The sequence below is a fragment of the Artibeus jamaicensis genome, unplaced genomic scaffold (assembly GCF_021234435.1).
Source record: "Artibeus jamaicensis isolate MK-2021 breed Jamaican fruit bat unplaced genomic scaffold, CSHL_Jam_final contig_465, whole genome shotgun sequence".
In the NCBI taxonomy this organism is placed as follows: domain Eukaryota; kingdom Metazoa; phylum Chordata; class Mammalia; order Chiroptera; family Phyllostomidae; genus Artibeus; species Artibeus jamaicensis.
In genome coordinates, this window is record NW_026521843.1 from 14,863,002 (window position 1) to 14,886,853 (window position 23,852).

Consider the following 23,852-nt stretch of genomic DNA (forward strand, 5'->3'; position numbering starts at 1 on the left):
AGTAAAGTTAAAAACTTTGTTCTGATAAATGCAATAGCAATAGAATTAGAAGACATGCCAACATATGGGGTATAATGTTTTCAAAAGACACATTTTAGATAAAAGACTACTATACAGAATATACAAAGAACCCATAAAACTCAACAAGAAAACAAACTCAATTTTTTAAAGGGTCAAAAAATAAAAAAGGACCCAAAACTTTGACAGCTCACCAAAGAAAATATTTAGACTATGAATAAGCGTATGAAAAGATGTTCCACATTGTATGTCACCAAGGAAATGGAAATTAAAACAATAAGATACCACTATGAATCTATAAGAACGAGCAAAGTCTAGAACACTGACAACAAAGCTGGCAAGGACATGAAGCAACAAGAACTCTTGTACATTGCTGGTGGGAGTACAAAATGGCTCAGGAAGTTTGGAGGACAGTTCAGTGGGTTTTTACAAAAATAAACATGCTCTAAATATACAATCCAGAAATTGTACTCTTTGATATATACCCAGAGGAGCTGAAAACTTATGTCCACACAAAAACCTGAAAATGGATGTTTACAAGAATCTTTATTTACAATTAACAAAACTTGAAATTAACCAAGGTGTTGTTCAATAGGTGAATGGATAAACTGTGGTTCATCCAGACAATGGAGTATTATTAGTCACTAAAAAGAAATGATCTATGAAGCCACGAAAAGACAATCTGGAAAAAGTGAAACAATAGAAACAATAACAAGATTAGTGGTTGCCAGGATGGGTAGGCAGAGCACAGAAGATTTTTAGGGCAATAGAAACACTCTGTGATACTCTATGGTATTATAATGATGAATATATGCCATTATGTCTGTTTAAACCCAGAGATTGTACAACACCAAGAGTGAACCTATAGTTAAACCATGACTTTGGGTGATTATGATGAGTCAATGTAGGTTTACTCTTGGTAAGAATATATCATTCTTGGGAAGGCTTCTGGGGGTGGAGGAGAGGCTCTGGAGTGGGGATGGTGGCTGCAGGGCTGAGGAGAAACTGCTAAACTTCCTTTGAAAGTGAAGTAGAATTCATAAGAACATAATGGATGGAGAAGAGAAAACTTATGATGATTGTGAAGGCTCTGATGCCATGTATGTCAAATTGAGATCTTCAGATGGTCACGAATTTATAGCAAAGGGAGAATGCGCATTAACATCAGAACAATAAAAGCCGTGTTGAGTGGCCAAGGTCAGTTTGCTGAGAACGAAACCAATGAAGTCAATTTTAGAGAGATCTCCTCACATGTGCTATCAAAAGTAAGCGTGTATTTTACTTACAAGGTTTGCTACACCAACAGTCCCACGGAGATCCCTGAATTTGCAACTGCACCTAAAATTGCAGTGGAATTGCTGATGGCTGCGAACTTCCTAGATTGTTAAATAAAATAAATCATTAATAAACTGTTAGCTTTTACAGTATATATAAAATTCTTGTGAATTATGTTGATAAAAGGAAAGACTATGCATATGTGGTGGCAGGGGGAATATGAGAAATCTCTGTGCCTTCCTCTCCATTTTGTTGTAACATTAGAACTGCTCTAAAAGAAGTCTTAAAAAGATGTTTAACTTCATTCCTAATTAAATATATGCAAATTAATTAAAGTAACAAAAAGAAAAAATCAATAAACTAAGACAAAAAATAATATGTGCAAATTAAAACAGCAGATTTTTTTAAACTATATCATTAAATTTGAAAAGATTGATAATTCCCAATGTTGGTAAGGATGTTGGGAAGCAGAACTGTAACCATGTTCTTGTGGTATTATTTATTTGATAACATTTTGAGGAGCAACTTTGCAATATATATTCAAATTAAAATGTTCTTACCTATTAATTTAGCAAGCAATTCCATTTTTAAGAATGCATAAAAATAATTTTCACAATTAGACAAAGATGTCTAATTGTACAGCAGGATGTTCATTGCAGCTTTATCAACCCTGGCGATCAATGGGGTGACAGATGTCCCAGCCAGATCGCCCTCACATCCAGTTGCAGCTTTATGTATAATAATGTGTTGGAAACAACTTCAATATCCATTGGCAGTTGTTAATTAAACATTGGCATATTTGGACAATGGAATACTTCATAGTAATTAAAAAAAATTAAAGTAGTGCTATAAGTGCTGCCATGGAAACAAATTAAATGGGTAAATTGAAATAGATTGTGTTATATGTATAAGCTTGCTTTTATTTTGAATTGTACACATATATTAATATATACATTAAAAATTTGGAGAAATACACATCTAAGTCTTAATTATTTTGGTGAACTAGGATTGTAAGAGAAGGTTTATTTAGAAAGTCACAGAGGTAGAAGAAATGAGCTATAGAAGAAATAATCTCAGGGAACAAGTTACAGAAGCAAAAGAAGGGGCCCTTGGAGTTTAGAAGAGAGAAAGTAAAGGGGAACAGGAAATGACCTGGGCACTACCAGGAGGGGAGAGAGAGCACTGTTTGAACATTTTAAACATGAATGAAAGGTTTAAAATAAAATGAGAGTCTGAGGATGCCAATGGGTCCTCCGTGTATTTGAAATGGGATAGTTGAGAAGGAAAGGTTGATAATGCTATGGCTCAGAAAGAAGAGAATGGGAAACTATAAGGATAATGGAAAACTATTAAATATCAACTGATATTTAATGGGTGTTTACCCACAGACCAGGTGTTCCAATTGCTTTGGAACTCACGAGAAGGAAAGGTTAATCTGGAGAGAAGGAACATACTTTCTTTGATATTAGAGCACAGATTTTTTTAAATTATTGATTTTTTATGGAGAGGAAGTGATAGAGAAATATCGATTTGTTATTGTTCCACTTGTTTATGCATTTATTGGTTGGTTCTTGTATGCACCCTGACCAGCTATCTAATTGGCAATCTAGAATACACTAATCAATTGAGTTACCTGGCCAGGGGTAGAACAAAGATTTTTAATTTCAATTCCCTGAAATTATATGCTAATTTTGGTGGGTAAAATGCATTTTTTAAAAATCCAAAACAAGGATTTGACCAGATATCTAAGAGCGTTTGAGCCTTCTGTTTCAAAAGTAAAAGCATCAAGGAAGGATGAGAGAGTGGTTTTAAAATAAATGTTTCGAGGTGAAAAGATGAGAAAACTAGAGGCTTTTGACAGATACCTATCTTTTTCCTATCATGAGAGATTCCATTTAAGGAGTGAAATCTGGTGATTATGACATACTCAAGTTCTGATGATGGGTTTACCCTTCTCCCCCCATAATACTTCTCTAATGGCAGAGTAAACGTCTATCCTTTAGGCTCCGTGTTTAGTTTTCGCAGATCGACGGGCTCACCCAAAATCTTTTCTCTTCCTTGGAATCAAAATTCTTTCCAAACATCTTATGAGTTATTGTTTTGGATTCTAGATTTGGTTCTTATCAACTTTCGGTAAATAGTCTAATAATGCCTTTGATTCCGTTTTTTTTTTTTTTGCCGTTGTCAGCTCTCATTGTAGGATAAGTTCAATTTCTTATGAGTATCAAATGAGATGTCCGTGAAAATCTTTTGCAAAGTTTTGGCAAATACCAGTGTTTTGCAATTACTAAGTATCAACTATTAATTTTCAGTGTTAAGGAGTTCAGTAATTTGTTTTGTTTTGTTTTTTTTTTAGCTTTCTGAATAATTGGTGCTCTGCGCAGTGTCGCCCCTAAATAATGAAAGTGGATGGCCGCTCCTCTTGGATTGAAGCTACGTCTTTGGCTCCTTTTGTCTTTCAGTCGGACAAAAACTGTCATGGCGCCTTCAAGAAGATGGAGAGGGCCTTCCTTTCGCCGGGCGGAATCACTGGGGGCACCTGGAGTGGACGGAGAGATGAGCCCAATTTGAGTCTGAAAATTATCAAATCCTAGGAGAGGTCTCCAAGGGACAAGCTCAAGGGGAGGAGACCCGGTGGAAGACGATCCCAGCGAGCGACAGTCTACCCGGGGCACCGCCCCCTCTGGCCCCCTTGTCCAATGGAAACCCAACAGCAGTGCGGCACCGCCCATTTGTTGGCCTGGACACGGAGAGGGCGGGGCTCACAGTTCGGTTGCGCTGCGGAGCACAGCTGTGAGGGAGTCTCTCTGATCTGCGGTCCCGGAACCTGGGCTGAAGCGTAGGCTGCGGGAAGCCGAGTGGGGAGGTGAGCGCCGAGGCGGCTGAGGGGGGTGAGAGGGGTCCAGCAAGAGGATGGAAATATCGGCCTCTGCGGCCTGGGGCGGTGGGACCCCGGTAGACGGGTGCTTGGAGGCGGCCCTGCTTGCTCGGCGGCCCAGGCCCAGCCCTCGGGAAATGAGGAGCTGGGTCTGGGCCCCACAATCACTGCCGGGCCATCCGCCACCTCCCCAGAGTGGCGGCCGCGGTGGCCCGGAATTCTGCCGGTGCGGGGCGCGAGGTCCTGGCGTTCGTGTCCACCTCGAGCTGGCGAGAGGCGGGCCCGGAGGCCTGCGGAAGCGCGGGGTCGGCGCGCCGACGGCGCGGGGGCGTGGCCTGCGCCTCTGGCTGCGCCGCGGGGCCCTCCTGTGATGAGGTGGCTGTCCGGGCTTGTCTCGGCTTGCCGGCCGGCCTGCGGGGCCGGCATTCACTTGCGGACACCTGGCGGGCGACCTGTTGGAGTGTGAAATTCCTCCCCTGAGCCTGTGATGTATCTGGTCGCGCAGTCCTGTAGGTCTTGGAGGCCCTCTTTAGTCGGGTCTCGGTGAGCGCGGCCGAGAGGCCTGCGGTCTGCGGCCTGAGAACTGTTGCCGAGGAGTGGCAACGTAGAGGGGCCGCAGTCGAAGAAATGCAAATCTCGGAGTTCAACTTTGCAGGACGATGCACCAACATTTCTCAGAAGTCAGCACACTGTGCACCACGGGGTGGCTAGAGGCGGTGTGAAGATTCCCTTTAGGGACATCAATGGCCTTTTACATATGTGGTTTATTTAAACCTCTGAACGACACTGGACAAAACTCCCAGTGTTGCAAAATTTCTTCATCAGTAGGGGGAGTGCTGGGTATCTTGAGCATTGCCTTTATTTTTGCCTATTCGGGAAAGATTGGGAAGGGAGATGACAAGCACATTCCAAGGGTATCCCTATGATGGACGAAAGTTTGGCTTTTCTGGTGGTGCCCTACTGTACATTGTGTCCTGGGTCCAGAAATTTCTCTCGAGTCCATTGGCTACAGGCTTCCAGTATTAGAATCCACTAGAGTTTCTTGCTGTAATCTAGCTGGAAATTTTACTTTGCTGTTTGTATTCAGGGTACATTCTATAAATATAGCTGCTCTAGAAAGTAGCCCATAAGAACTTTATTACTAAGAACTTTATTATTACTTTATTACTAAGAACTTTTCTTAGCTACTTTTCAGGGGAAGAAGAAGGAAAATTATCTCCAACTCATTTTCTGGTGGATTACTAACACATGAAGATTGTAGCTTTCCTAGCTGGTTGAATAAAATTTATGAGTCTGGAACCTAGAAAATAACATAGGGAAAGACTGTCTTGCTAGTTTTTCTGTGTAGTGCTTTATCACTCTCCAGTACTTTATATAATGTCATCTGTTAAAAATCTCCTGACTTTACTTGGCTGGTGCAGCTCAGTGGATTGAGCGTGCACTGTGAACCAAAGGGTCACCAGTTCAATTCCCAGTCAGGGCACATGCCTGGGTTGTGGGCCAGGTCCCCAGTATTGGGTGCATGAGAGGCATCCACATATTGATGTTTCTCTCCTCTTCCCCTCTCTCTAAAAGTGAATTTTTTGAAAAAAAATCTCCTGACTTGAGATAAACATGGCATAGGTTGGGGGCAGAGATGGGCAGAAGGAGGCATCTTCTAAAAAGAAGTAAAGATTTTTCAAAAAGTTAGTGCTCACAGGCTTCTGTGTTCTGAACCGACGCAGAGCAACAACTGTTTTCCAGGACATCATTTCATTCTGGAGAGCACTCCCTTGAGTCCCGCACATGCAGGTTCCAGTTCCTTCACAGCCTTTGCTTTTAGAGAGGTGGAATATAATATTCTACGGTTGTCCTATGACTATCTGGACAAGTTAATGACTTTTAGCTTTTGAGAATCCTTTTTCTTTAAAGATTTTATTTATTTATCTTTTAGAAGGGAAGGAGAGAGGGAGAGAAATATCAATGTATGGTTGCTTCTCATGCGTCCCCTGATGGGAACTGGCCTGCAATCCAGGCATGTGCCCTGACTGGGAATCAAACCGCAGTTCTTTGGTTCGCAGGCCTGTGCTCAATCCACTGAACTACACCAGCCAGGGCAAGAATCCTTTTTCTTCAAGTAGCAATGCCTGTGAAAAAAGAAAGGTTATACTATATAGTACTTTAGTACTTGTTCTTATGGCCATTTGTACTTGAAAGGAGTACCCTCTGCTAGATCCAGTTCCCTATGGGGTGGTGCCTTTGAGCCATAGAAGGCTGAATGATGTATCTTGAATTACTTGTACTTCTAAGAGTACATATGTCAGAACCAGTGCCCCAGGGGATGGTGCCTTTGAGCCTTGTGAATGAAACGAGAGCCGGAAGCTGAGTCTTACAGCTGCCTTAAATTTGTGGCTCCATGAGTATGAGCATCTTTTTAATTTTATTCACTATTGTATCTCAAGCATCTAGCCCAGTGCTTGGCTTACAATAAGTGGTTGATAAACATTTGTTAAATGAGTGAATGAGAAAAAAATGTTTTTAACTAATACCCATTTGCCACACTCACATCACAGGGAAGGTGAGGTCATTAGGGATGAAGTCACTAACCACTCCCAGTCACCTGGCCCAAGGGTGGCCTCACAGAAAGTTCCCTCCTACCCTCGTGTGTAGGAGGATGGATAGTGAATGCCAAGGTTAGTTCTAGTGGAGTAAAATCAGCTAAGGGTTTTCGGGGGATACACTGGGCTGAGAGAGCTACAGGTCCAGTCTTTGGGCTGGGTTAGTGGAACATTTTGGGGTTTGGAGTCATGTGCTCTGAACAGTGCCCATGTATCTCAGTTCTTGATTCCGTTGCAAAGGTGTACATAAAGATTCAGAGGGAAGGCTATTGGGTGAATATTTGCTGAGAAGGAATGGGACTCCTGGTTTTTGCTGTCCATTTGGACTGCAGTAGGGGTGGCTTATACTGCCGTAAATCTTGCATTTGCCACTCTTGGTTGGATCATCTTCAACCACAGTAGCTCCCTTCACCAGACTAGGAGAGCAGTTAATATGTCAGTGTTCAGACTGTTTCTGCTCTGGGATTTTAAGGAAGCAAAGGAGGTATGTTTTATTTACTCTTTAATCCCAGATGAGGCTTTTAGGATTAAATTGTTACGGAACTATCCTAACCCTTTCTGCCTTCTTTCTCCATCCTTGCCCCAACCAAGGCCTGAGTGTGTGTTCCAGCATGTCGGAGGGAGAGTCCCAGACACTACTCAGCAGTGGCTCAGACCCAAAAGTAGAGTCTTCATCCTCAGCTCCTGGCCTGACGTCAGTGTCACCTCCCGTCACTTCCACAACCTCAGCTGCTTCCCCCGAGGAAGAAGAAGAAAGTGAAGATGAGTCTGAGATCTTGGAAGAGTCACCCTGTGGGCGCTGGCAGAAGAGGCGAGAAGAGGTGAGGTGATGGTAGTGTCACTTTTGGGAGAGTGAATTCTAAGGGGTTTGAAGTAGAGAGGCAGATTCTAAAAGGGGTCGACCAAACTTCAACAAGTCAAGAGGCTAGAAGATGATCACATAGAGTAGTAAAATTGCGGGTGCGTGAGGTAACTTTAATTAACCTTTCATTTGAATCTCTTCTCAGGTGAATCAGCGGAATGTACCAGGTATTGACAGTGCATACCTGGCCATGGATACAGAGGAGGGTGTAGAGGTTGTGTGGAATGAGGTACAATTCTCTGAACGCAAGAACTACAAGCTGCAGGAGGTAGGTGGTGGGGAAGAGGTGCAGCCTGTGGGGTGTCAGAAAAAGGACTTGGTGTTGGGAGGCCGACCGAGGAGAGTGTGTTGCGGTTAGATCATTTCTGGAGAGGGCTAGGGGATGGTTTTTCAGGATCACAGTGATTTCTAACCCTGTAACCCACCTTCTTCCCTGCTTCTAGGAAAAGGTCCGAGCTGTGTTTGATAATCTGATTCAGTTGGAACATCTCAACATTGTTAAGTTTCACAAGTATTGGGCTGACATTAAAGAGAACAAGGCCAGGGTAAGAACTGTTTTCCTGAGCTTGCTGCAAAGAGATTAGCTACATTTATTGTCCCTTTTACACCCAGATATTAAAACAAGATAATCTTGAAACAGAACTGGAATCATCTGCTATGGTGAGGAGAGTAGGGCCTTGACTACCACCTAGGCCTTTCATCTGGTTATAGACAGGGCGGGAATGAATGAACTTTTGTTCCTCCTTCCCATAGCCCAGTAGTTTTCATTGTCCTATTCAATATAAGGAAGTGGTACTAGCAACAAAAGGAGAGAAACTTAAAAAACAAAAACAAACCCCCAAAGCTTTGAAATTTAATATACGTGTGGTGTAGATATCACCAGGTAGGGGATCATTTTTGCTATAGGGCCTTACTGGTGTGCTTTGCCTCTTCAGGTCATCTTTATCACAGAGTACATGTCATCTGGCAGTCTTAAGCAATTTTTGAAGAAGACCAAAAAGAACCACAAGACTATGAATGAGAAGGTATGGAGGAAAAGCAAAGTTTTAAGCTGGTTTGGGGGTTTAAAAAGTTATGTTAGTTATAAAATTGATCAGGAAGGGCTGGAGGGAGCTGTGAAGAGGGTTAGAGAGGGGATTAATATTGACCTGTGATCACTCTCTTCCAGGCTTGGAAGCGCTGGTGCACACAAATCCTCTCTGCCCTAAGGTAAGAGGGATCTGATTAGTCTTTCCCATATCTCCTGATTTAGTTCCTCCAAACAGATTTGAGAGCACTGTTCTGCTGTTCTGTGCTGTCCCACCCCACTTTCTTTGAGTCATATCCTGTAAGACTAGGCCCCCATGGGTCTCTTAAAGGGTCCATCCTAATGCCCTGAGTATGATACTGTCTCCCAACTCTTTCTCCTAGTGCTTATCCAGCTATTTAACTCATCGGGCATAATGGAGATTCGGAGTGTGGGGATTATTTTTGTGACCAGCAGGCGACCACCAGGCCCTTGCTCCTATTAACCCTTGGGTTCCCCCTGCCCTTAATTTCCCAGTGGCCCCTTTAACAGCCCAGTGCCCCCACAGCTACCTGCACTCCTGTGACCCCCCCATCATCCATGGGAACCTGACCTGTGACACCATCTTCATCCAGCACAACGGACTCATCAAGATTGGCTCTGGTGAGGGGAGGGAGAGGTTCTGGGCAGGGGAACCTCGGGATTTTGGGAACCACCGGGGTAAGATGAAAGGAATTGGGGAGAACAAAGCAAAATTCTGAAGTATGGGCTGATGACGAGAGAAAGGAGTTTTCTAGGGGTAATTTATAGGGAGAACCAGTCCATTAGTGGAAAGGGCATAGGGTCTAATTGTACACTTTTTTAGAGGGAAACAGATAAATACAAGAGATCTTGATAGGAGGTTGGGAAAGGGCAAGAGATGGGTGAAAGGACTAACTTGAGCCTCTGGGGCTGGACCCTACCAAAGGAGGTTCTAGGCTGTGCCTGCTGTGAGTGCTTCCATTTGCCGTGTATCTGTGTGCAGTGTCTAACATCTCTGTGTGCTGTGTCTGTGGTGTTTGTGTGGCCATTTGTCTGGGGCTTGGCTGCTCCATCGCTCACAACTTTTCTCTGTTTTCCTCCCTCCCGCTTACGGGCTGCTCTGTTCCCAACAGTCTTTCATAGGATTTTTGCTAATGGTGAGAGCTCCCTCTGCCCCACGTTGGGCTCTGTTTGTGCTCCCTCTGCTCCCCTTTGCGGCTGCCCAGTGCATGCAGTCGTGGGAGCAAGCCCTGTTCCCCTACCTCCCCTGCCTAATTATGTCTGTGTGGCTTCTGCCCTACCGGCCTGCTTGCCCTTCCATAACCTGCTTGTTTCCTGTGGATTCTGCCTGGCTGGCCACTTACATCCTGGATTCTTACTCACTCTCATCATCGGGCTGGTTCCGTAACTCATACTGTGCTCCCAAACTCTCTGTGACCTGTAGTCATTGTTTATGAGTCGAGTGAGTCCACATTGGGCCTGGCCCTGGTTCCTCATTCAGCCTTGTGGTAGGCAGTGTTGAGGGGGATAAGGGGATAGAGCAAGGGTCTAAAATTTTGGGGGGATTAAAAGCGAAATTGATTTAAGGGGATTGGTTCAGTTTTAAGCTATTTCTGAGTTTCAGTCAGCAGAGGTGGGCAAGAAGGAGGCTGTCTACTTGGTGATAGCTTTATATTTTATCTAAGTTTCTGAGGTCTCAAATTGCCCTCGATGAGGAAAGGCTGTCTGTTATTTTGTTATTTGCAGGGTGGATGAAAAGAACTAGATCTAACAGTTTTCTGTGACCAGAGATTAGATGTACCTAGGCTTGGGGGAAGATGAATAGGTCACAAGTGAAAGTTTCCTTAGCTTGTCTTGCTCCTTAACCAGCCCAGAGCCCCCCTTGTCCCTGTTTAGTGTGGAGCCTTTGCTGCTGTTGAGTTAGGGACCTTCTGTGAATAGTGGTAGAGCTGGGAACAGGGCCTTAGGTGGTGCTCATGTTTAGTTTGTAGTTGATGGGAAAGGATTTGTGCCTGTTGAGGGTTAGAGACTTCAGCAGAAAATTTGGCTTTTGGGGGTCTCTCTGGAATGCTACTGCTCTGTCGATGGTGGTCAGATTGTGGGTGTCTCCCCTACTCCCAGTGGCTCCTGACACTATCAACAATCATGTGAAGACTTGTCGGGAGGAGCAGAAGAATCTACACTTCTTCGCACCAGAGTATGGAGGTGAGGCATCGCAGTTTTTCTGCCCTGTCCCTCGCCCCATGTTTCCACAGAATAACATAACTGGAACTGCTAGGCCCTCTCTACTTGCATACCAAAGTTTTTTAAAGGCATTTCTGCCATGCCCCGCTCCCATTCTCTGATTCACCAAAGCCTACTCTGTTTTCTTTAGAAGTCACTAATGTGACAACAGCAGTGGACATCTATTCCTTTGGCATGTGTGCACTAGAGGTGAGGACACCACAAGGGGGAGGGATGGTGGTGATGGAAAGCAGTGGAATTGGAAGATGGAAAGGGGAAGTGGAGGGAGCATAAGCGAGGTCCTGGGTTTGAGGGAATGATTGTGGGAGCACTGAGGTGCTTAGTTCTCTGCTTTCCTTTTTATTCCCCCTCACTGCAGATGGCAGTGCTGGAGATTCAGGGCAATGGAGAGTCCTCGTATGTGCCACAGGAAGCTATCAGCAGTGCCATCCAGCTTCTAGAAGACCCGTTACAGAGGGTAAGAATCAGCAGGCTCACTCCCTCCTTAACAGACTTTGAAATGTCTTAAGTTCTTCTTTCTTTCTGCCTACTGGGAATATGCTCTCTTTTAAGAGGAGGAGAACAGAAAGCAGAAAGGACCAGCAAAAGCAGTAATCACTTGCCCTTGCTGGGTGGTTTAATTTAGTTGGAGTGCCTCGGGGTGTGTGCAGGAGGCAGCTGATCAGTGTGTCTCTCTCCTGTCTATGTTTCTCTCTCTCCCTTCTTCTTTCTCTAAAGTCAATACATATATCCTCTGGTGAGGATTAAAAAAAAAGTAGTGGACATTTCCCTACTATGTGGTGCCTACTATGTGTGTTGTATTTACACACACAGGTGTGGGGGTTAAGATGGGTGATTATTGGGGCTAAAGATTATGCATTAATTTAGGTATATATACATGGAGGTTAACTAATGTCATGGTTAACTCAGGTAATTCATAAACACTCAGAGGCATCCATCTTGAGTTTTTTAATGATAGGGGCATTCTTTTTTTTTTTTTTTTTTTAAGATTTTATTTATTTTTAGAAAGGAGAAAGAGGGAGAGAAACATCAATGTGTGGTTGCCCCACACTTTCTCTACTGGGGACCTGGCCCTGCAATGTGCCTGGATAGGGAATGGAACCGGTGACCCTTTGTTTCACAGGCTAGCACTTAGTCCACTGAGCCACACCAGCCAGGGCCCATCTTGATATTTTTAAATAAACAAGTCAGTCAGTTTGAATTAATCAAATCAGTCATTTGGGCATACACACACACACACACACACACACACACACACACACACACAGAGTTGACCCTTGAACGATGCAGGGGGTAGGGATATTGACCTGTGCAGTTGAAAATCTGTGTATAACTTACGGTTCCCTTAAAACTTGAGTTGTCTCTCAGTATCTACGAGGGATTGGTTCCAGGACCCCCTGCAAATTCCTAACTCGGGATGCCCAAGTGCCCTGTATAAAGTGGTGCAGATCAATACACACTGTCGCCCCTGCCCCCCCAACCATGAATTGAAAACAATATAGGTATTTATTTTTTTAAAAATGTAATGGTGGAACTGTGCAGTTCAAATGCCTGTTGTTCAAGGGTCGGCTACAGTTAGGGAAAGTGAGCTTAAACAATGAGCTAAGATTTAAAGGATATAAGGATTAGGAGTTGGTAGGTAGACTACAGTAAGTAGAGTCAGGACAGGAGCATCCAAACAAGGATAGTTCTTAATTGTGAAAGGGAGAGAAATTAAGGAAGACTAGTGGGAAGTCTTGAGGCTAGTGTGGAATAACTTCTCAGCTCAGTGTTAGGATGGGGGTTCAAGAGAAAGATGAGGTATATCACCTTGTGGACCTTCAAGATCAAGAGGAGGAAAGCATGTTAATTATTATGGGACCTAGGGAGGTGGGAAGGGGTGATTTAGAAGCATTGGGAGATACAAAGATGCATACATGGGGGGTACTTGCCAGATGCCTGCTCCACTTCCTTGATTCCTCTTCCAGGAGTTCATTCAAAAGTGCCTGCAGTCCGAGCCTGCTCGCAGACCAACAGCCAGAGAACTTCTGTTCCACCCAGCACTGTTTGAAGTACCCTCGCTCAAACTCCTCGCTGCCCACTGCATTGTGGGGCACCAGCGTGAGTCTCCTTGGTCCTCCTACAAATTTTCTTCCTGTCTGGAGCCTTGTTAACCTTTGCTGCCTTTCCTCTTTTACTTCCAAAGGGAGTCTTAACCTCCAGGACCTCTGTGCCTTTTAATATGACTATTCCTGCATAACTTCCCATTCTGTCATGTCCTCCAGACATGATCCCAGAGAATGCCCTGGAAGAGATCACCAAAAACATGGACACCAGTGCTGTACTGGCTGAAATCCCTGCAGGACCAGGAAGAGAACCAGTTCAGACTTTGTGAGTGACTGACTGAGGGTCTGTCAACTGTCCTTTCTCTGGGCGAGGTTGAAACTGCTGTTTTGCCTGTTTCCTTCCTTCCATCTTCTCTTTTTCTCTGTCCAGGTACTCTCAGTCACCAGCTCTGGAACTGGACAAGTTCCTGGAAGATGTCAGGTGAGAAGAGTGAGAAGGCTTTTTTGAGGAAGCAGGGGAGGGCATCCTCGGGCATTCAGGAGCCCATGTGACTCATGTAATCTCCCTTTAGGAATGGGATCTACCCCCTGACAGCCTTTGGGCTGCCTCGGCCCCAGCAGCCCCAGCAGGAGGAGGTGACATCACCTGTGGTGCCCCCCTCTGTCAAGACTCCAACACCTGAGCCAGCTGAGGTGGAGACCCGAAAGGTGGGGCTGTGTGGGTGTGGACGTTGGTATGGTCACAGTGGAAGGGAGAAGAGGACATCTCAAATAAGGCTTTGTCCTTTAGAGAAAGGACTGTGTTTCCGCTCCCTGGCAACCATGTCACTCTCCGGTCCCTGCTCTGGTAACCGTCTGTCCCCACTTTCTAGGTGGTGCTGATGCAGTGCAACATTGAGTCAGTGGAGGAGGGAGTTAAACACCACGTAAGGCTGGGGGCCAGGGTTACATAGGGTTGGGTGGCCAGAGGGTGGGGCAGGGGGACCTCATTTTCTGACTATCCTATTCTCCAGCTGACGCTTCTGCTGAAGCTGGAAGACAAACTGAACCGGCACCTGAGCTGTGACCTGATGCCAAGTGAGTCTCTCCTTTCCCTCAGAGGATGGAGAGTCTATGAGCCTTATCTGTGAGGGACATACTCAGGGGTGGGCAAGGTGCCAAGACAGTGACATACTGACATCAAGTGACTGTGTTAGCCCCCCCAAATTTAAGGGCGGACCTGACCGTTTTGCTTGTATCCTTCTTTCCCAGCCAGGGTAACCCGACTGGGGCTGTTCCACCCCTCACTGCCACCATGTGCTCACGCTGTCCTCTTTCTCTGTCAGATGAGAACATCCCAGAGTTGGCGGCAGAGCTGGTGCAGCTGGGCTTCATTAGCGAGGTGCGGTTTCTGCCCTGGGGCAGGGCGGGGGGGGGGGGGGCAGGCTCTGCCTCCCTCCGCCCCTCTCACTGCGCATTGTCCCCCAGGCTGACCAGAGCCGGCTGACCTGCCTGCTGGAGGAGACCCTGAACAAGTTCAACTTTGCCAGGAACAGCACCCTCAACTCAGCCGCTGTCACCGTCTCCTCTTAGAGCTTCCTCGGGCCAGGCCCCTAGTCCGAGCTGTGGGTGCGCTAGTCGCGCTGCAGCCCTCCGCCCCTCCCCCAGTCAGTATTACCCTGTGAAGCCCCTCACTCCTCTGTTATTTAGGAGGGCTTTGGGGCTCCCTGGTTCTGAGCATCACCCTCCCCCTGCCCCTTCTCTCCCTCCCCTCTGCACTTTGTTTACTTGTTTTGCACAGACGAGGGCCTGGGCCTTCTCAGCAGCCGCCTTCCGGTTGGGAGCTAGTGGCTGATCTGCTGGCTCCTGCCAGCCTGTGTGGCAAGGATGCCCGCGGGCGCCGGGGAGCTGAGATCCACAATCCCGCTGGGTGGAGGGGCGGGAGAGAAGGGTGGTGCTGCAGTGGTGGCCCAGGGGGCCATTTCATTCGCCTCAGTTGCTGCTGTAATAAAAAATCTACTTTTTGCTAAGAGCGTCCTGTGTGTGCGCACGCGCCTCGCCGCTAGGGGGAGCGGGCCCAGGCCGGGCCTTCAGGTGGCGGTGGGCGGGGCCGCCCTGCCAGGGCGGGTGGGGCCAGGCCCCGACCAGGTAGAGCTGTCCGGCTGCCGGTGGAGGGACACAATGCGGTGCTGTCGCGCCTGTACATTCGGTAACCGCCCCTTTGGCCTCATTCTCCCGTACTCACCTGAAACCTACCCAAGCGCCCCGGGCCCCGGGTAGCTCGGGGCCGTAGCGCGGGCTTTCCTGGTTCCCCTCCAGGCTCAGGCTTGCCCCTCCCCCGCGCTCCACAGACGCAGCCCGGGGCCCTTGGCGGCTTATGCGCGTGGGCCTCGCCCTCATCCTGGTGGGCCACGTGAACCTGCTGCTGGGGGCCGTGCTGCATGGCACCGTCCTGCGGCATGTCGCCAACCCCCGAGGTGGCGTCACCTCCGAGTACACCACAGCCAATGTCATCTCTGTGGGCTCAGGGTTGCTGGTGAGTGCGGCGGACGGGACGAATTACGGGCGGGTGAGTGGCGTGCCCTGCCCAGAGCAGCCTGGGCCTCACTCAGGCTTTGTGTCTTCCAGAGTGTTTCCTTGGGACTTGTGGCCCTCATGGCATCCAGGAATCTTTTTCGCCCACAACTGGTGAGGGGGGATTTCTTCAGTTTAAATGAGGGGACCCCGAGTCAGGGAAATGGGGGCTGACTCAACTTCAAGTGGGGAGGAGGAGCCCCAAATGGAGACCCAGTGGGCGATTCAGTGGGACAGTCAGCCACCCCAGGCTGCTCACCTGATCTTCTGACCCTGGCAGCACTGGGCCCTGCTGGCAGTAGGTCTGGTGAACCTGCTCTTGTCCACTGCCTGCTCCGTGGGTCTCCTCCTCGCTGTGTCACTTACTGTGGCCAATGGTGGCCGCCGGCTCATTGCCGACTGCCATCCAGGACTGCTGGATCCTTTGGTACCACTGGACCAGGGGCCTGGACACGCCGACTGCCCCTTTGATCCCACAAGAATCTATGTAAGTGTGCTCCTCGGCTTTTTTGCAGCTCCCAAAGCCGCCTTCTGCCCCTTCAAGGACCCTGATTTGCCACTCCTGCCCTGCTCCCTCTTAGTCCCTCCAACCTTCCTCTTCACCTTTTAGGATACAGCCTTGGCTCTCTGGATTCCTTCTTTGCTCATGTCTGCAGTGGAGGCTGCTCTCTCTGGTTACTGCTGTGTGGCAGCCCTCACCCTCCGTGGGGTGGGACCATTCAGGAAGGAAAGGCTACAGGGGCAGGTAAGGAAAGTGAACAGGAAGGGTTCATGCAACACAGACTGGCTGTGTTGAAAAGACGCTAGACTTGTAATTCAGCACCAGAGTACTAACTCCACTCTCTTCTGCAGCTGGAGGAACTGAGAGAGCTTGAACATCCTAAATGTAATAGGCAGGATAGTGAGCAGCTACTGGGTCAAAATCAAGAAATCCAGGCATCACAGAAAAGTTGGGCTTAGGACAGGTAACTGGCCATGAGGACTGTGGCCTGGGAGAGGGTATGGGCAGGGAACTGCTCTCAGAATTGAGTCTAGTCCCTTATTATTCTGCTTGCACTCTGACCCAGGCTCTCCCTTCTGTCAAGCAGGTGCTGCTGATCCAAAGGCTCAGTCCACAGGGCTTTCCACTGACCTCTAGGTGGCATGAACACTGTAATAAAAGGACTTTTCTTCTACTTGATTCTGATTTGGGGGGGAAAGGGCACTGGGCTGGTATTGAGGGTGACCTTGATCAAAGAATACAGCGATCTGTGTTAGTCATAAGAGTTTAATGAAAGAAAGAACTTAATATTCCTCCCGGAGTCCTGCCAGTTACTGAAATGAAAAGCTGGTGCTCGGGAGCCCTCCACACCACTGACTAATGAATTTCAGCACATCCTGGCACACCGGGCTGTGGGAGGTCTGTGAGCAAACAGAAAGAATGTCAGAGGAACTCATCAGGGCTGAGAAAAACATGCCTGCTCTAAAAAAATCATCTCCATCAGTGTGGGCACCTGGTTCAGGGCCTGCACCTGCCTTCTTGACAGTCCCACCCACCTGTCTAGTGGTCTGTTTTCTTCAGTGCGGCTCTCCCTGCCCCACCCTGCAAGTCTCCCGCTCTCACCTTGATAGCCATAAGGAACTTATTCCAGTTGTCCTTGTTAGCCGCCTTTCCTGGCCGCTTAAATTCAATTTTATTCCTCAGAATGGGGTATCCTGTGGGGGACGAAAAAAGATGAACTGGGGTTTGAGAGGGACTGAGGGGGAAAACAAAGATTAATTTAGGGGTAGGGAGTAGGATGTTCTTCTGCATCCTTTATTGAATCACAGGAAAGCCAATCTAGCTATTTCCCCCTCCTTTCTACCTACTACGGAACACAAGGTGCTCTGGGGTTCTGTACCTGTAATGAGGCAGGGCAGTGCCCGAACGCCAGTGCTCGCCGCCACCAGGGAAGCCTCGTAGGCACCGCGTTCATCCCGAGGTAGAACCTGCTCTAGCCGCTGGTCCATGGAGACTGTGAGCACCCAGTCTCGAACCTCTTCTCTCTGAGCCTCCTGGGGAGGACACAGGGAACAGCAGCTTCACACAGGGCAAGGCAGGGCAAATGGGTGGCAAGTGAGGAGGTTTGCTAAGCCTCATACTTTCTCCCATCAATGGTCCTCCTTGAATTAGGTGTCACAGTCACAGCCTTGGCTTTTTCACTCTGATTCTACTTTCACTAAAAGACCAGTGAGGACTGAGGCCATGGTTGACTGACAGCCGGTACAAAGCGTTGGGAGGACCATCCTAATGTGTCCTCCCTTCTCAGTGCATGCACACTGGTGAGCCCCCCCTTCTCTAGTCATCTGTCCTTACTGGTACATGCTGCTTGGCTGGCAGAGGCACTTCGAAGGGAATGTCTGTGTCCTGAAAGTCAGAGTGGTCAAGAGCATCCAGAGTCCCTTCCTCGATCGCCTGTGGCAGAGTAAGCTGTCATGAGATAGGCACAGCTGTGACAGGCAACCCCCTCTCCCCCTGCAGGCACCATCTCCCTACTCACATCCGTCAGATCCAAAAAGCGGTTGAGGAAGATGAATGCCATGTTCTCCCAGCCAACTGCCTGCAACAGAAAAGTTGCAAATAGGGGTGAGCAGCTGGGTTTGGAGGCTGCTTTTACAGGATGCAGGGGGGAGAATCCAGGAAGATATAGGAAACCAGTATCCTCCATAATGTCAGCCCCACACTCAGCTTTGTTCTTCCTGAGCAGATGGGATAAATCTGCCTTCCAACCTCTGATTTCCTTATCTCCTCAACCACACCCTTCCTTGTCCCAGCTTACCTTGGCTGCAACACCTGCTTCATAGAAGGCCTTGTCTGCAGGTAGTAGCTGGGTGTGACGTAAAAGTGAAACAGAAAGCTTGGCAGCCACAGTTTCCTACAGATTAAAGTCAAAGTGTTATGACCCTGGCCCTTCAGTGGCCAAGCAAGCAGACCAGTGATCTTATGACTCAGGCAGCCACAGAGCCGGAAAACCAACCATCATTAAACTGCGCTGGATCTCAAGCTGTTCTGGGTCTTAGTTATTTTCATCTACACAGAACTGGGCACAGATTACTTCTAAATTTCCTTCCACATCCAGAATTCTATCAACCGAGTGCATGAAATAATGACACAACATTGGTTTTCAGCCAATGTGCTACAAGAATTTTTAAAACATGCAAATACCTGACCATTGAGTCAGGGGCTGCTCTCTTTTTCCCTTAGATTGTCACATAAAAAAATGACAACAGCCAACACAACAATAGTCGCCTAGTGTGAATGAGTCAAAAATTATACCTACTTTTTTTTTTGTCAGATTGTCAAAAATGTTATTTGGTGTGCCACAGAATTTTAGTAATTAGTTTGTGATAAAAAAGATTGAAAATCGCTGGTATATTGTATTATTGGATGAAAAGGGTTGAACATCGTTGCAGTATATTGAATACTATGATGAATAAGCCAAAGGCAGGTATATAAGAGGCTGATACAGAGATCACGGGATCTGAATGTTGAAGCATAATGAGGTGGGAGCTGTGTGGGCAGATAGCCCTGAGATCAAAGGCAGGGAGAAAGCCATCTCAGCAGGGATTCAAGGTTTATTTAAACAGAAAAGAAGCTAGGAGAGAAGTGGGCCAAGCCTGAGAACCTAGAACTTGAATTCACTCCATGTTATGCATTTGAAGGTGCATTCACAAGCCCGAGTGCCCTCCCTGCCACCTCACCAGCTGTTTGACACTCTGGGCTGCAGAGCGGGTGGCATAGTAATGAGCGATCAGCAGCATCGTCTCAAACTCCTCATGGGCTGGAGTGTTGGCCTCACTGGACTTCACCAGGTTTTCACACTAGAGCAGGCAGAGAGCATAACCTGGGTCAGGGGTCAGAGTACCAGGGCCATAGAGTGGTCAACTGGTGGCCACTTGGACAGAGGAAGGTACAATAATGAGAGGGTAAAGACTTAAGTGCAGGAGAGAAGAGACAAGACAGGGACAGGCGGAGCAGCCTCATCACAGGTCAGCCCGACTTCCGCACCAGGTTGAAGAGGACATCCCGGAGGTCTGCCCAGGTGTGGTAGGCCTCAGCACTGTTGGTCCCGGGTGAGCTCACCACGTCGGTGAAGATCCTTTTGTAGATGTTGAAGTTCTGAAGGTAGAGGGGTAAGAGGAGCTGAGTGAGGCGGGGAGAGCGCAAGAGAAAGTCAGTGGAAGTAAGTCCAAGAGGGGAAAACAGGTTGTAAATGTGCGTGGGGAAGAATTGTGGGACAGTGGTGGAGAAAGTGCTAGTTTTTAGGAAACAGACAAGAGTAAGAGAATACTTTTTTTTCTATTTCAACTGTTGATTTTAGCAGGGGGAGGGAGGGAGAGAAACATCTATCAGCTGCCTTCTGCAAGCTTCTCCACTAGGGACCAAGGGACTGAACCTGCAAACCAGGCACGTACCTTGACTAGGAATCGAACCAGCAACCTCCCAATTTGCAGGATGATGCCCAACCCACTGAGCCACACCGGTCACATGAAGGTAACTATTTCTCACTCACTGGTGCTCTGTGACTTTGGGGAAATGTGGGGTTGCGTGCACAGTCACGGTGGGAATGGGCTAACGTTCCAGAGAGCTGTGATGCTCAGCTGGGGCAGCAGTGTACATTCACCGGGGGGGGGGGGGGGGAGGTGAGGCCCTGGAGGTGTGTGCGGGATTCATATCTGAAAGGCTGTTCCCTGTGGATTAGGTAAAAGCTTGACAGGTTGGTGTTTCTTCAAAGGGTAAATCTCCAGCGAGGCCATACATTTTGGAGAGACTGGGTGGGGTCTCTGAGCATGACACTGATCAAAGAATCCCTAACAAAGACAGCTCCTGAGGGAAGGGTGGTTCTCAAGGAGAAGAAAACAATGTGTTGAGGAAGGGTTCACTCCAAGGAACAGGCTGGTACCTGTGGGTTAGCAGGGGCTCCGTGTTGCACGTACAGGGCCAGTGCCTGGGCGTAGCCACCCTCTCGGATCAGGTGAGTTGCATACAAGGCCACGTACTTGTGCAGAATCTTGTAGTTCTGTCCCGGAGGTGGGAAAGCATGGCAGAGGTTGGGATCAGCAAGACCAGACAGTGAGGGCGGGGTGGTAACTTGAGACTGTGGATTTGTTTAGGAGGCAAAGGGCACATGCCAGCCAGGCCCCCTTGGCCTCTAACCCCGATTTCAGAGTGTGAAAGACTAGGTGCTCTGGTGTTGATCAGGCGTCTTTAGGGTTTGGGCTTTCAGGAAGTAAGGGATAGGTAGGGGCAGGTGGGGGTCCTGGGAACATGTACAGAAGAACTGGGAATGGGAGGAAGAGGGCGGTACCTGCTTGGTAGCTGTTTCAATGCACTTGTCCCACTGGCCCTGCTCCACGTACAGGTCCAGAGCTGCTACCACATCCACACCCACCAGCTACGGATCCGTTGAAAAAACAGAGTTAAGAGAGAGATGACATGAGGGGGAGAAGAGGGAGAGAATCTCAAGCCTTCTCATGTGCTCTGCCTCCTGCTAGCTCCTCAGGTCTCACCGAGTCCACTTTGCCCTGGTCCTTGAGGAAATCTTTATAATGCTGGTCCACATAGTCTTCGTACCTGTGAAGATGTGCAGAGATCTCACACTTCATGGTCCTGGATGGTCTCATGGTCACACCCTTCCTATGAGAACACTCTCTAATCTTAGTTTTTATAAAAGGAAGAAGGAGAATTTCCCAGTGAGAAGGGGCAGTGAGCTTACCGGGGATCTAACTCCTTGGCCACACGCTTGGCCTTGTTCCACTCCTCAGCCTCCATGAAAGCGTCAATGGCTTCCTTGACTAGGTCCAGGTTCAGATAGAGCTCCGCAGCCTGTATGGAGGGATATCTGAGACTGGAGGCCATCTTTCCTCTGCACGCCTCAGTTCGCCCTCTGTGAACTCTTCCCTTGGTGTCCCCACAAGCGCATGCCACGCCTGCCAAGAGGCCCACCTCACACACTTGCCCGGGCGTCCATGTCGCCATTCCTCCCACCTCTGCGAAACCTGTCTCTCCAGCCCCAGCGCCCGACTTACTGCACAGTGCTTTCCAATTCCAGTCAGCTGGGGTCCTACAGCCCGAACTACTTCCAGACTGCGCTGCGGAGGCAGAAACTTGATGGAGAGCTCGGCTGCCTGAGTGGTTGAACAGGAGAGAGAGATGGGGAGGAGAGACAAGGACCGCTGGGGGTCTTCAGCCTGGTCTGTTTTTTCCCTCCAGTTGCCAACTTGCTCTTTTAAACTCTCCCTCACCTTCCACCCTCCTAGGAAAAGCCCGCCTCATGGTCCATCAGCACCTCTTGACTCATCCTCTGTCAGACACTCCTTGCTAAGGTCACTGTATTTGGTCCTGCCACCTTTGACAAACTGGTTTCTCGAGTTCTTTGTCACAAATACAATCTTAGCAAAATGGTTTAGGTAAAGAAACCCTAAAGTAGCAGCCCAGGACATTTCATAAATATTCATGTGGGGCTTCTCAGATCCTCAGTTTCTTCATGATAAAAATGACAGTTGGTCCGGACTCGCAGTGTCCAGAACAGCAGCCACCAGTCACACGCAGCGTCCCAGCTGAGACGTGCTGTAAGCCTAAATGTACTTGAGTTTCGAAGACTTAGTATGGAAGAAGGAATGTACCATACATATCTCAACATGTGTTCATAGTGATTACATGTTGAAACAGTAGTTTCGGTGTATTGGGTTAGGTAAAATGTTACAATTATTTTCACCTGTTTCTTTTTCCGTACTTGAATGTGGCTACTAGAAAATTTTTACTTACGTGTGTGACTTGCACTACATTTCTGTTGGACAGTGACCACCAGTGATGGTCTAGGTGATCTTAGAGACACCTTCCAGCCCTAACAGTCGGTAACTCTACAAACCCTCGTGCTCTATAAGCTTACTCTATTTCCACTGTGATGCTGACGGCCTCCCCAGATTTTAATTTCCATGTGGTCTTGTTTAGCTACAGGCTGTGCTAGTCCTCCTGGTTCCCCGCCCCCCACTTGTTCTTGCCTGTCTCTCTTTACCCGCCAAACCCTTCGGAACTTAAAGTGCCCCCACCCGGGAAGCCATCCTGCTCAATCTGAAGAAGGTATCATCATGCACAGACCCCAATAAGCAATGCTTCAGAATAAGACACAGCAGATGCTTAGTAATTATTATACTTGCTGATTAAATCCACTAAACTCTGCCCTGGCTAGTATGGCTCGGGGGACTGGGCATGGGCCTGAAAACCAAAGGGTCACCAGTTTGATTCCCAGTCAGAGCACATGCCTGGGTTGTGGGCCAGGTCCCCAGTTGGGGGCATGTTTCTTTCCTTCCTCCCTTCCCCTCTCTCTAAAAACACACGAAATCTTTAAAAAATAAAATCCACTAAACTCTCAGAACAATCATCACTCCTTTTTACTTCCCCTCCAGCTTCTACGGGCTATTCAGTGACAAGACCTCAGAAGCCTAAGGGAAATTCTGCAAGGGCATCACTGCACCAACATTTTATTTCGGGGGCTGATCAGTCTCACCCCTCATAGCACCTAATACCATAGTTGCCTGAATCTAAGGCACACCATTTAAACTCCACATGTATCCCAACTTCAAAGGTACTAAAATGTGACTGTTTATATGTCTTAGAATTGATTAAACACATTGGCTTGGCTTGATCTGCTGGAGGCTTCTTTCCAGGTGCTGGGCGGAGGGGAAGCCTCTGCTTCCTTCCTATGCTCCATCTGGCTCCAGCTCCAGGCCCTAGAATTTGCCTCATGGAGCCTCCCGGGCCCCTGCAACCCGTGGAGATCTCAACCTTCTCTGAACTTCACTTGGAATCACACACTTTAGTGGTCACTGAGTGATCACCTCGTTCAGATACAACATTAACGGAGCCACATGTCTGTCTAAATTGCCCCAATTTCTTACTGTCAGGGCTGTCAGACACCCCCTTTTACAGCCTTCGGAGGTTTTGGACCTACATCTAGCAAGTATTCAACAGATACCTACTACCCGACTGAAAACAAGAAGGGAAAAGCGATGAATGTCTGCGAAGGAATGCTGGGCGTGAATGGGGGCCTGGGGAGGCCGGGCCCGGCGGGGCGTGGCCGGCCTCACCTTCATCCAGCACTTCTCCACCAGGCTGCTGCTCCCTGTGTCCCGCACTTTGAGGTAACAGTCGACTGCACGGCTGTACTCCCCGGCCTGCTCCCACTGTCGAGCTTGCTCCACGAGCCCCTCCATGCCCCTGTAGAGATGGCACTGCTTGTAACAGGAATGGGGAGGGGCGGTGTGGCCGATTCTGTGCACTTCATGACCCACCCCCTAGCCCTGTCCACATTTCCAGGGCCCCCGGCTTCAT

General features: G+C 48.0%; 3 protein-coding genes and 1 pseudogene across 5 annotated transcripts in view; 3 read left to right on the forward strand and 1 right to left on the reverse strand.

Annotated features, from left to right (window-relative positions):
- Nucleotides 1-1,072: 1,072 nt before the first annotated feature.
- Nucleotides 1,073-1,406, forward strand: LOC119050374 (elongin-C-like; annotated as a pseudogene).
- Nucleotides 1,407-4,059: 2,653 nt separating this feature from the next.
- On the forward strand, nucleotides 4,060-14,955 carry NRBP1 (nuclear receptor binding protein 1). 3 transcript variants are annotated; one of them, XM_037146645.2, is made up of 18 exons: nucleotides 4,060-4,159; nucleotides 7,360-7,589; nucleotides 7,776-7,898; nucleotides 8,074-8,175; nucleotides 8,566-8,655; nucleotides 8,799-8,839; nucleotides 9,205-9,299; nucleotides 10,779-10,862; nucleotides 11,032-11,090; nucleotides 11,260-11,358; nucleotides 12,869-13,001; nucleotides 13,166-13,271; nucleotides 13,377-13,427; nucleotides 13,519-13,654; nucleotides 13,819-13,872; nucleotides 13,960-14,023; nucleotides 14,272-14,327; nucleotides 14,414-14,955. In XM_037146645.2, exons 2-18 carry the CDS (start codon nucleotides 7,380-7,382, stop codon nucleotides 14,516-14,518), a joined length of 1,608 nt encoding a protein of 535 aa, XP_037002540.2. In that variant the 5' UTR covers nucleotides 4,060-4,159; nucleotides 7,360-7,379; the 3' UTR covers nucleotides 14,519-14,955. The 3 variants fall into 3 exon arrangements, with proteins under 3 accessions (XP_037002540.2, XP_037002541.2, XP_037002539.2); XM_037146644.2 differs by lacking the exon at nucleotides 4,060-4,159 and adding an exon at nucleotides 4,552-4,680; XM_037146646.2 differs by lacking the exons at nucleotides 4,060-4,159; nucleotides 13,960-14,023 and adding an exon at nucleotides 4,551-4,680.
- Nucleotides 14,956-15,039: 84 nt separating this feature from the next.
- Nucleotides 15,040-16,674, forward strand: KRTCAP3 (keratinocyte associated protein 3). The gene is made up of 7 exons (XM_037146647.2): nucleotides 15,040-15,134; nucleotides 15,277-15,461; nucleotides 15,554-15,613; nucleotides 15,780-15,986; nucleotides 16,110-16,244; nucleotides 16,352-16,464; nucleotides 16,588-16,674. The coding sequence occupies exons 1-6, from the start codon at nucleotides 15,107-15,109 to the stop codon at nucleotides 16,457-16,459; spliced, it is 723 nt and encodes a 240-aa protein (XP_037002542.2). The 5' UTR covers nucleotides 15,040-15,106; the 3' UTR covers nucleotides 16,460-16,464; nucleotides 16,588-16,674.
- Nucleotides 16,675-16,757: 83 nt separating this feature from the next.
- Nucleotides 16,758-23,852, reverse strand: part of IFT172 (intraflagellar transport 172) — a 31,340-nt gene continuing 24,245 nt past the window's right edge. Inside the window, exons 35-48 of the mRNA XM_037146643.2 lie at nucleotides 23,609-23,738; nucleotides 21,548-21,646; nucleotides 21,235-21,344; nucleotides 21,029-21,092; nucleotides 20,827-20,913; nucleotides 20,422-20,538; nucleotides 19,527-19,637; nucleotides 19,220-19,339; nucleotides 18,298-18,393; nucleotides 18,019-18,078; nucleotides 17,835-17,933; nucleotides 17,380-17,533; nucleotides 17,103-17,194; nucleotides 16,758-16,900 (exon numbers count right to left, since the gene is read on the reverse strand). Of these exons, the coding sequence (XP_037002538.2) occupies nucleotides 16,811-16,900; nucleotides 17,103-17,194; nucleotides 17,380-17,533; nucleotides 17,835-17,933; nucleotides 18,019-18,078; nucleotides 18,298-18,393; nucleotides 19,220-19,339; nucleotides 19,527-19,637; nucleotides 20,422-20,538; nucleotides 20,827-20,913; nucleotides 21,029-21,092; nucleotides 21,235-21,344; nucleotides 21,548-21,646; nucleotides 23,609-23,738 (1,429 nt within the window). The 3' untranslated portion in view covers nucleotides 16,758-16,810. The remainder of the gene's footprint in view (nucleotides 16,901-17,102; nucleotides 17,195-17,379; nucleotides 17,534-17,834; nucleotides 17,934-18,018; nucleotides 18,079-18,297; nucleotides 18,394-19,219; nucleotides 19,340-19,526; nucleotides 19,638-20,421; nucleotides 20,539-20,826; nucleotides 20,914-21,028; nucleotides 21,093-21,234; nucleotides 21,345-21,547; nucleotides 21,647-23,608; nucleotides 23,739-23,852) is intronic.